The sequence below is a fragment of the Choristoneura fumiferana genome, chromosome 2 (genome assembly GCF_025370935.1).
Source record: "Choristoneura fumiferana chromosome 2, NRCan_CFum_1, whole genome shotgun sequence".
Classification (NCBI taxonomy): Eukaryota; Metazoa; Arthropoda; class Insecta; order Lepidoptera; family Tortricidae; genus Choristoneura; species Choristoneura fumiferana.
In genome coordinates, this window is record NC_133473.1 from 13,086,595 (window position 1) to 13,096,730 (window position 10,136).

The 10,136-nt window shown below is 36.6% G+C and overlaps 2 protein-coding genes across 3 annotated transcripts in view; one reads left to right on the top strand and one right to left on the bottom strand.

The window, feature by feature from the left end:
• LOC141443859 (uncharacterized) overlaps window positions 1–5,733 on the bottom strand; it is a 28,875-nt gene extending 23,142 nt beyond the window's left edge. For both annotated transcript variants that reach the window (XM_074109252.1, XM_074109238.1), the window contains exon 1: window positions 5,519–5,733. The gene's annotated coding sequence lies outside the window, so the exon portion shown is untranslated. The remainder of the gene's footprint in view (window positions 1–5,518) is intronic.
• Window positions 5,734–9,457: 3,724 nt separating this feature from the next.
• LOC141445472 (metallophosphoesterase 1-like) overlaps window positions 9,458–10,136 on the top strand; it is a 19,258-nt gene continuing 18,579 nt past the window's right edge. Inside the window, exon 1 of the mRNA XM_074111315.1 lies at window positions 9,458–9,483. Coding sequence (XP_073967416.1) covers window positions 9,458–9,483 — 26 coding nt within the window. The remainder of the gene's footprint in view (window positions 9,484–10,136) is intronic.

The window sequence follows — 10,136 nt, forward strand, 5'->3', positions numbered from 1 at the left end:
GAATTTAACAAAATGAATTTATCAAAATCTATATAAAAACAATTAAACATAACTCGTGCCCCAAATTCCTGATTGACTACGTTATAGTTAAGCTACTTATGTACATATACAAAGATGTCGTCACCTTGTGAAACTTATCTTCATCTTATAGAGGGTACCTACAATTAATCTGTGTTATGCCCGCCTCTGGATATTAATTATTCATTTGAAAGTAAGGGTTAAATTTTACACACACATTTACCTAGACGTTTTCTACATATAGGTATCTACGTTCTCAAAAAAACTTTTGGATCAGTATAGTAAATAGGTAGGTAAAGAGATCCAATCATTACAAATAACAATTGAAAGACAATTACTACAATCTGTAGCTATCTACTAATAGTCGATACGCAGTAAGTATAACATATTTAATTAATTTTGTATAACTCATGTTCTGAAATAATATAGATTAAATAGTTGCAGTTACCTTTTAAATGTTACTATATATGGACCACTCGTTTCATAAAAACACAGGCCCTATTCGATCTTTAGAAAGCGGCTCTGCCTTTTGCGGCTAATGTGACACAAAACGGACTTCAACCTGCGTGAGGTAATACTGGCGATGGCTGAGCTTTTCATAGTTGGTTATATTATAAATTAAACCCATTTATAAAAGTCCATGACAGTATAAAACTATTTTCACCTCACTAGCTCGAAAAAGCTGTCTTTATCCTTCGCAATCTGCGTGGAAAGTCGCTTTTTATCCTCTTGGCTGGAAAGAGTTTTTGAAATTCGAACGTTATCGTAAAATAAAAAAAATAAAAAAAACGTTATCGTGAACGGGTGCCGCCTTGAAAATACATATCGACCACTTACTTTCACAACCTCGTATCTGGCCACAATATTGCTTTAGAATCGTCTTTATGATTAGTTTTTAGTTCTTTATGATTTACGATAGTGTTGATTTTTTGTATACATTTCGGGTAGATACGAGGTTGAGAAAGTAAGCGTTGAATATTGACGTGTTCACAAAGAAAGTTCTTCATACATTGTTGAATTAATATTTAAATTTTTTAATTAATCTGTTATTTATTCTTATTACGAAACATTTATTTAGTAATAATAAAGCTCATTTCAGTTTTCTGAAATTATGCCAAAAGCGTCTAAAATTACAAAAAAAAAATACAGAACAAACAAGAAGAAAATAGGATATCAAATGATGAAAAGAGATTCGGAAACACACCCGAGAAAAAAAAGCACAATGTCACGTTCTGAAACGTGGTTTGTCATTATTTCATTAATATAAATGCGTTAGTGTTTTCATTCTTGTTATAAGATAAGTATTGTTGTTATTTATTAATACCAAAAAAAAATAGAAAACATTTATTTACATTTTGTTCTATTACATAAGTTTTTTCGTCCTTATTCACAAAAAATAACGACAAGTAGGTAGATAGATAAGTATGTGGTAAAATTCAGAACGCACCTACCGGAGGAAAAAAGTTAACACTGTATTGCCAATTATATTACCTAATATTTTTTTTATTTTAAGTAGGTTTAGCTACTTGCATAATTGAATGTAAAAATTACTGGCTAACTCACTTATCAACGTCCAACGCAAACCCTAGATCTAGAAAGCTGAACTTATATTTGGACTACGAAATTCGAGATTACGAGATTCGATATATGTTATATTTCTATGGAATGAGAATTCTGCGATTTAGAAGAAGCCATTGGCATAAGCTAGCTAGCATAACCTGAAACTGATTTATAAGAGTGTTCAATTTATTTTCTTCTATCTACATTTTTCTCGCTGTCGTGAGGTGAAAAATTGTGTGTTTCGCTCGGCTGTAAAGTTGTTTAGCATCTCGTGCCTTTGAAACCTTCGACTACGCTCAGGATTCTTCTTTTGAACCTCTCCCTTCGCTCGTGGTTCAATTCTAGAATCCTTCGCTTGCTCGGCTTTCAATATAAGCACTCGTGCCAAACAGTTACTTTCCAGCCTTGCATAACAAATAACTATTATTTCTCATATTAATCACTGATGATGATGATGATGATTGTCATCATTTCCATGATTCAGCAATAGCCGCGAATCGATCAATGCCTTCAAAACAATACTTGGTTATTCCTATTTAAATTGTGAGAGACAGCTCAATAACAGGTCCTGCTAACCACCTTTGCCTCCCACACCACCTCAGTCGCTGATGACGTATTGTCTGCCCACACAGACAAATGACGGAAACTGATTTATACTGTACTTAGCCTTTCTCACTTTAGAGGCGGAAGACCTCTGAATTGAGTGCTAGAAACACACAAAATAATCTAGACTAATGGCTGTACGGACCAGAATAAAATCGTGGTAGGGTAGAGTACTTTCCCGCTGCTATTGTTGGCATGTAATGATTCTATTCTCTGTCGCAGTTGTCACTTGAAGGTTGTACTCTGTGACTGCTATTATCACCGTAAAACCGTCGGCGGTGAGCAGGTAGGTGAATATAGCGCTTTAAAACGTGAGTTTCGAATCTGTTACTTAGTAGTTAACTATTAAGATGCTGATAAACTTGAGTATTTACTTGTAAAAGAACATCGAGCATTCGCCGTTTTTAAATTAGTCGAACTGAAGGACAAACAGAGCCAAGTATAAAGCCAAACACGAACATTTTACCTACACGCACGATCATTCTAGGCAATACCTACTCTACCAAATGCGCGTTAGAAGTTTTATTATGCACGATGGTGTGATCGATGCGGCAAAAAGCTTGAAGCAAATTACCATCGTTTTGCTCAAATGGTCGTTAGAATGGTTGCTAATAATGCTCCTGTATATTTTGTGAGCTTTTACCTGTAATGTACCATTCGCTAGAATGCTCATTACATTACAAATTAATGCTCGTTATTGAGCACCTTTGTACGAAAGATGGAATTTATTAGTAACTAAAACGACTTAATCCTTAAATTTCCTATGAAATTCATAATACTAATGTTATTCTATTTAAACCATTGTTCGCGTACGTATCTTTTGATCAAGTAAGTAAAAAAGGCAATAAATATCAACGTCAAATTATTAACTGCCTTAAAGGTCGCTGAAGGCTGAAAGAAAAGTTCAGTGCCAGGTCGTACGAGGCTCTGTCGCCGTGAAAAATGAATAAAATTGTATCTGGGCCATTCGCTGTCCCGCGAGTGGCAGGTTTCGCGAATACTCGTCCTATTCCTACTGCCATCACACAAAAGTTCTATGTAACTTTTTAAGTTCTTTTTCTGAATTGAAATCTGTTCACGTCTTTTATTTCTATTCTATGTACGAGTACAATCATGAAACTGTAACTGGTCGATCAGTTACTAGGTACATCTATGTCCACGTGGACGAAGTGGCCGGCACAGCTAGTTATTTATAAATTTTGTATACCTTGAAGTTTAAAACACAAATGGGTATCGCAGGTTAAAAATACTTCTGTTTCTGTTTGTTTGCTCAGTCTCTCTGTAAAAGTAAGTAATTATTGTATTTCTATTGTATAAAGAAAGAGTTATCCAATACAACACTTCTGGCCTTTGACTATCTGTCTTTCTTTGTGCATAGGTACTGTACTGTAAATGGCTCAATCACATGCCAGCTGGTACTTCAGGGCTTGGTCTTATTCATTTTTAATTCAAATTAGAAGAACCGGTTCCACAATGCTCAACTGTTTACTGATCGGGAATATGTAATGCCTCAGTTTAAACAACTTGTTGATGTCTCTAAATATATAATCCTTATTGCATAATGCCTACTACTGTTTGTTAACAGAGCCGCTTTACTTGTTTATGATCAGTTCAACCTTGTACCGGGTTATGGATTTGTCTAGGTGATAGCCCGTTATCTGAACAAGTGTCTCAATTGAGCTTGTTACCGATAACCTGCGCCGCCGTCATATGCCGTCATCGACCATTTCAACTGGCTTCATGATTACTGCATCCAAACAAGCTATCATCCACTGTTGGACATGCTTCAGAAGCTAGCAAGTTAAAAATAATACCCGCCTCCTGATATCAGCTGATGATGATTTGACAAAGTTAACGATATACTGGAGGTGGATTATTTTAAGCAGATTTTTCGTATAAATACGCGAGTGACAGCATAACCTATGTATATGCCGTCATCGATTATTTCGATTCTCTTTGTGCAAGTTGTTTTGTAAGTAATGTAAAGGAATATATCTTTTTGGGCACATTGTGCGTTTGTGGTCTCCAAATTGGCTGATAGGCAGTTTAACATCTAAAAATAACGTATCGATCTTTTATAAATATATGATCAATTTTATGAATTTCTTTTCTGTGCTTATAGCGGTCGACGACCGGATGGCCAAGTGGTTAGAGAACCTAACAAAGAAGCTTGAGGTCCCGGGTTCGATCCCAGGCCGGCGCAGATATTTGTATGAATAATACGAATGTTTGTTCTCGGGTCTTGGATGTTTAGTATGTATTTATGTATGATTATCCGTTGCCTAGTATCCTTAGTACAAGATTTGCTTAGTTTGGGACTGGGTCAATTGGTGTCAAGTGTTCCATGATATTTATATATTTTATTTTTTATCTATAAGTACAATTTTTTTTTATTAAATCCACTAAAGAGTGACCCCATGCTTAAGATTAATTTATTAACGTTAAAAGTATGTCTTTGTCACCGACTTACTAAGTAATAATAGAGATATGTATTGTATGTGTACCAGTCGGTTTATAACTCAATCGGTTAAGCTTAGTCGGACCAAATTACCAAACAGACGAGCAAACAGACAGATACACGACTGATCCTATAAGGGTTTCGTTTTCTCCTTTTCAAATACGGAATCCTAAAAAGTAAATTGTACATTAGCTGAGCGAGCCGTGTTGAAAACCTTGTTCTGCCATAAAAAAACATCAAGCAATTTATCAATACAGGACAAATGTCAAGGTCTACGTAGCAGCCACCCTTGAACTAACAATCTTATCTAAATAATACTGAACCTAATGAATTTTGCGCCGATATTGACTAATAATCTTTCACGAATACAGACGGGGATTCTATTCGCGGAAGGACCTTCTAGGCTTATTGGCGAAATCTTTGTGAACAAATGTTAATTGATGGCAACATAAATAAATAACAGAGCTCGCGAACTGATTTACATGACTATGCAAATGGACTTGGTAAATTATTGCCTGCACGGTACAGCAGGCGACCATGTTAATGTATTGTAACGATGTTGCAGAACAACCGAGTGAAATGTTGGAAAATAAAAGCAACTGTAAAAACTGTAGAGTCAGAGCGAAAATTTTGTGTGTCAAGTTATTAATTTCGATAGAGCAACAAGTAGCTTTAGATGAAACTGACACACAGATAATGTTGCTGGTTAAAGATTTATCATAAAATCCAAGACTATGGAGGTACTTAATTAACTTGATGACTGATAGTGATTAAATTCTTTCACAAGATGAGAAATAAAGTCACTGCAATCAGATTTTAATAGTTAAGAAGAAAATCTACTCAGAGAGAAACACGACAATACAAATAAATTAAACTCACCTGCTAAAAAATCCTTGCAACGTAATTGCACCTCGTTTAAATCCCCGATGACTTGATGAACTTAATCGTTAATTCAAATCTATACTTGAATATTAAATAGGTACTATTTGCATTAGGTAAATGGAGTCGTAAGTATTCGATCAGCCGGAGCTGTCGTCGTGATCGCGAAACGCGCTCGTCGCGGTGCACTGCGGTCGGATGTGTGAGCGCTTGTTTGTATTGGACGGCGAGTCTCCAACGTGCGTGGGTGCTTCGCGCCAAAACCGGTTGCCTAGGTTACGAGACGCTGAAAGCCTGCATGAAGCCTGCATAGTGGCAGTGTTAGCTTTAATGCAACTTTTAACTGCTTTATTAGCTGGTTGAGGTACGAGGTAAGACTTAACTTGAACTAGTGGGCGGTTTTCTCTTCGTTTACGTAAAGCTGAGTTTAGCCTTGCAACAAAAATCGTGCAAGTTACATTACATTGCGAAGCCGTGAAGCCAACGTGTTTGTAGTGATCAATCGAGCGCCGCAATGTAATGCAACTTGCACGATTTTTCTTGCAAGTCTGAACTCAGCTTAAGACGCGGTAGAGTTAGGCAGAAGTTTCTCGAACTTTTTGGTTAAATCGTAGTTATAACTATTATGTATAACTAAATAACTATTATGTATATATTTATAGATATATTTGAAAGGTGTGAAGTGTGTATTAATATACCTTATAACATTGGGAACAAAAATATTATGTTTACTGTACTGTATCAGTTGAGCCGAGCGCGTCTTAAGCCGAGTTTAGACTTGCAAGATAAATCGTGCAAGTTGTATTACATTGCGGCGCTCGATTGATCACTACAAACTAGTTGGCCAGTACCTACGTACTGATAAACACATTGAAGGAAAAATAGGCTTCAAATATTTATTTCGTTTGTAATTTAGTCTCTTTAGCTAATTTTCAATGTCTATTCTCATGCTAGGTAGGTACTTAATTAAGTATTCGGTTTTGTCTAGTAATTTTGACCGAATTTTAAACTCACGTTATGCAGGTAGGTAATTATATCATAAAGTGGCAATAGGTTGGCCATATATAGCACGAAGTACAGATGGCCGTTGGGGCCGAAAAGTTCTCGAATGGAGACCGCAGATCAGCAAACGCAAATCGATCAACAGGATGACCTGTACCACTACCATGAGTTTACAGTGACCGTACTAGATAGCGACGGCGTAAATTATTTGTATGGAGAATTGTACAGCGCCTCTACAAATAATTTACGCCGTCGCTATCGAGTACAGTCACTGTAAACTCATGTTAGTGGTACTGTTAAATCCGTGGATTCACGGTGGATGCAGGCCGCTTCCAAGCGAAGCAACTGGAGACATACCTATGGGGGAGGTCTATATCCAACAGTGGACTTCCTCCGACTGATATGATGATGACGATGCAGGTAAAAATTCTCTACAGTATTAATTAAAACACCCTTGTCTATGATATTGCCATCCCTGTGAGTGTTTAATAATGTTAGGACACGAGGAAATCACCTTTTTTTTCGACTATTACAATATCTGCAATAACAATGTTAAACCTTGAGGTTAAACAGTGACGTAGGCAACGTCCGGAACCAGTCGATTTGCCAGCTCAGCCTCGACGTCCCGCGCGCCGCCCGCGCAGCCTAAAGGTACGCGTATCCTTGTATGGTTAACAATCCACAGCAAAAAAACACAATACGGGTTTTAGTAGTGAATCCGGACTTTTTACGATACGATTCTACTAGTAACCCTTATTGCTTTTAAATGTCCGTCCGTCCATCCGCGGTTTAGCTTAAACACTGACAGCGCTAGAAATTGATTTTTTTTTGCATGTGTTTATAGGTTAATCATTAGCAGGATTAAGTTAACATAATATTATATTAATTAAACAAAGTGTTAAATCAACTACATACCTACAATTTTCGAGAAGAATTAATTAATGACTTTCAAGCCTTTTATTAGAGTAGTATTGATAATGCTTACTAAGCAAGTGTAGTACAGTCACATTCATTAGCGATTAGTGAAACAAGCCATAGTTTCGAACAATAGTTAATACCTTTGTCTGATCTGATTTAGTGTGGTATGGGTGGGTAGGTACGATGACACCAAACCATTAATAATTGTCAAAATTTACCTAAGCGTCAAAAGACAACATTTTGGTGCCCCCTTGTATGGAATTAGAAGAGACTTTAGGTACCTCGCGGAAGCTTATTTAGCGACTTTTAGCAATTCTTTAACTGACTGCAGAAAAAGGAGGAGGTTATCAATTCGTTTGAATTTTTTTATAAAACAAATTTTGTTTAAAAAGATGTAAGTACATAATAAGCACAAGGTATTTAAAACAGTTAAATATCGAGCATTTCCTCCATGCGGATCGAGTAAGGCACATCATGCACCGAGGTCCAGTTGACCGTATTAGACCGGGCAATAACATCATCCACCATCTGTTCACGGAACTCTTGCCACCGACGAGCCGCAACGAACTCTTTAAACAGCGTTTTCTTCGTAGGAATCTGTGGCAATTTTTAACGCAACATTAGTGTATTGTCTTTCGTTTACATTCTACATTATTATTCGTAGACTGTGACATATCACTTTGGAAAAAATAAGTTGGTGTTTATTTTTTCAGCTGCAGTGGAAAAACCCTTGCGTCAATGTCAGGCAGGTAGAATTATGCAATCTAAAAGTATGGAAGCCTAAAAAATTCATAACATACCTAATAATTGCCGAACTTACACAGTTTCGAAGGATAGTAGACAGGTATGGATTTAGAACCAATTAATTGATCAATTGATTGATCATGGAATGTTTATGTACTATCGAACCAACTGAATCGTGGCCCATTGTGGAACCTTTTCGTAAAAAAGTAATAGTGACATCGCATTGGTCAAGCAACAAACAACAAAGGAACAAACAAACAAAACAAAGGAATTAATTGTATAACTTAGTTCGAACGTTCTACAGTGGGTCAGGAATCAAATGTACTTACCTAATGAAAGAGTCATTTTACGAGTACCTATCCCTGTGACACTTGCAATAGTTGCTCTTATAGAGTGACTGGCTTTATCCCGCGACTTCGCTTCCACAGAAAGATAAAAATTGGCTAGTTAGGTAGCTATCCGGTTGAATTGTGTTTTTATTAACGCGCTTATATTAGCTTCACCTGTACTATTCACTATGTATTTACGAGTGGTTTGTATGTAACGGAATCTTTCAACTTGATTTCCACCACACATTTTATTGTTGTATTGATACGAAGGTTGCCAATTTTGCGTAGTTCTGATGACAATACAATAATACTCGTATGGTACTAACGAACTGATCTAATTAATTTAAGTTTTTTAACCTACCCACAATTTTTATCTTATCTTGATGATAATCATAATTCTGAATGAAGTTTCCTGACCTTTTTCTCAAGGTATTTATGTATGCGTGACCAAATAATTTAATGTGTTTCGTTGCAGCAGCCATATCTTCGGTAGCATTTGAAATTGACGGGCGTGAGAGCAATGATTCGACGATCACGCTATGTTCTCGTACAAATCCAAAACTGGAACCAGGGTTTAGTTGAACCACCTGATAAAGATAATTATTAAGATCAAACACAATCCTACCAATATTCATGCTAAAACTGCTGGACGGATTTGGATGAGATTTGGTATGTAGGTAAGCATTGGTACATACATATAGAATATATGGAAGAACCAGTTTGTAGTCAGTGCTTCAGCACGAGCCAGCAGGATTGATATAGACGCCCAATATTATAGTACCTTACCTACAAGTAAAGTAGACGACTATAGGTCCACTTCTACTGGTTCGTGCTGAGGCACCGACTTCAAACTGGTGGAAAATTATTTTCAATATTTTTGTAGTCGGTTAATTATTTTTTTCATTTCTTATGTGCAATAAAGAATTTACATTCACAAATATTGAAAATGATTGAAGCAAAACTAACTACCTAGTAATAATATTGCTTATAGCATAAATGTAAGTAGATAACAATATTTTTTTTCTCTGTGTATCTGTTTTCTGTATCGCATCGCTTACTATTTCTGGTGTACAATAAAGAGTATTTGTATTGTATTGTATTTTATTGTTCTCAACGCTGGCCTGGCTGGCCGCCACGCGGAAGTCGTCATCTAGCTAGGTACTAGATACTTAATGTGCCTTTCCCCTAGTACAGTCGCCATCAGATAACGAAGGTTGGCAAAAATATCGGAACATGCACTCTATTATTGAGAAATTAGAGTTCATGTGTCGATATTTTTGATTACCTTGTCCTGTTACATACATCTACCAACGTTTATCATTGACAAACTCATACGGATTGCGATATTGCCCTAGCTCTCAACTCAACTATTCCTATAACTCTTCTAATCTTAGAATTAATGTTTCTCAAACCTGCATGAAATAAGTTTTCAATTGCTCGGTGGAGGCGGAGGCGCTCCCACTTCTGGGATTACACTTAGTCTGCAAAAACAAAAGCTGATGAAAAAACCGGCCAAGGGTTCCTTAAAAAATTTGTGGGTACGTACATACACTTTAAACGGGCGTATCTATAACAATTCCGTGTTAATCGAGCCTGCTTCTATGCAAAACGTCCAGTTGGGGTCA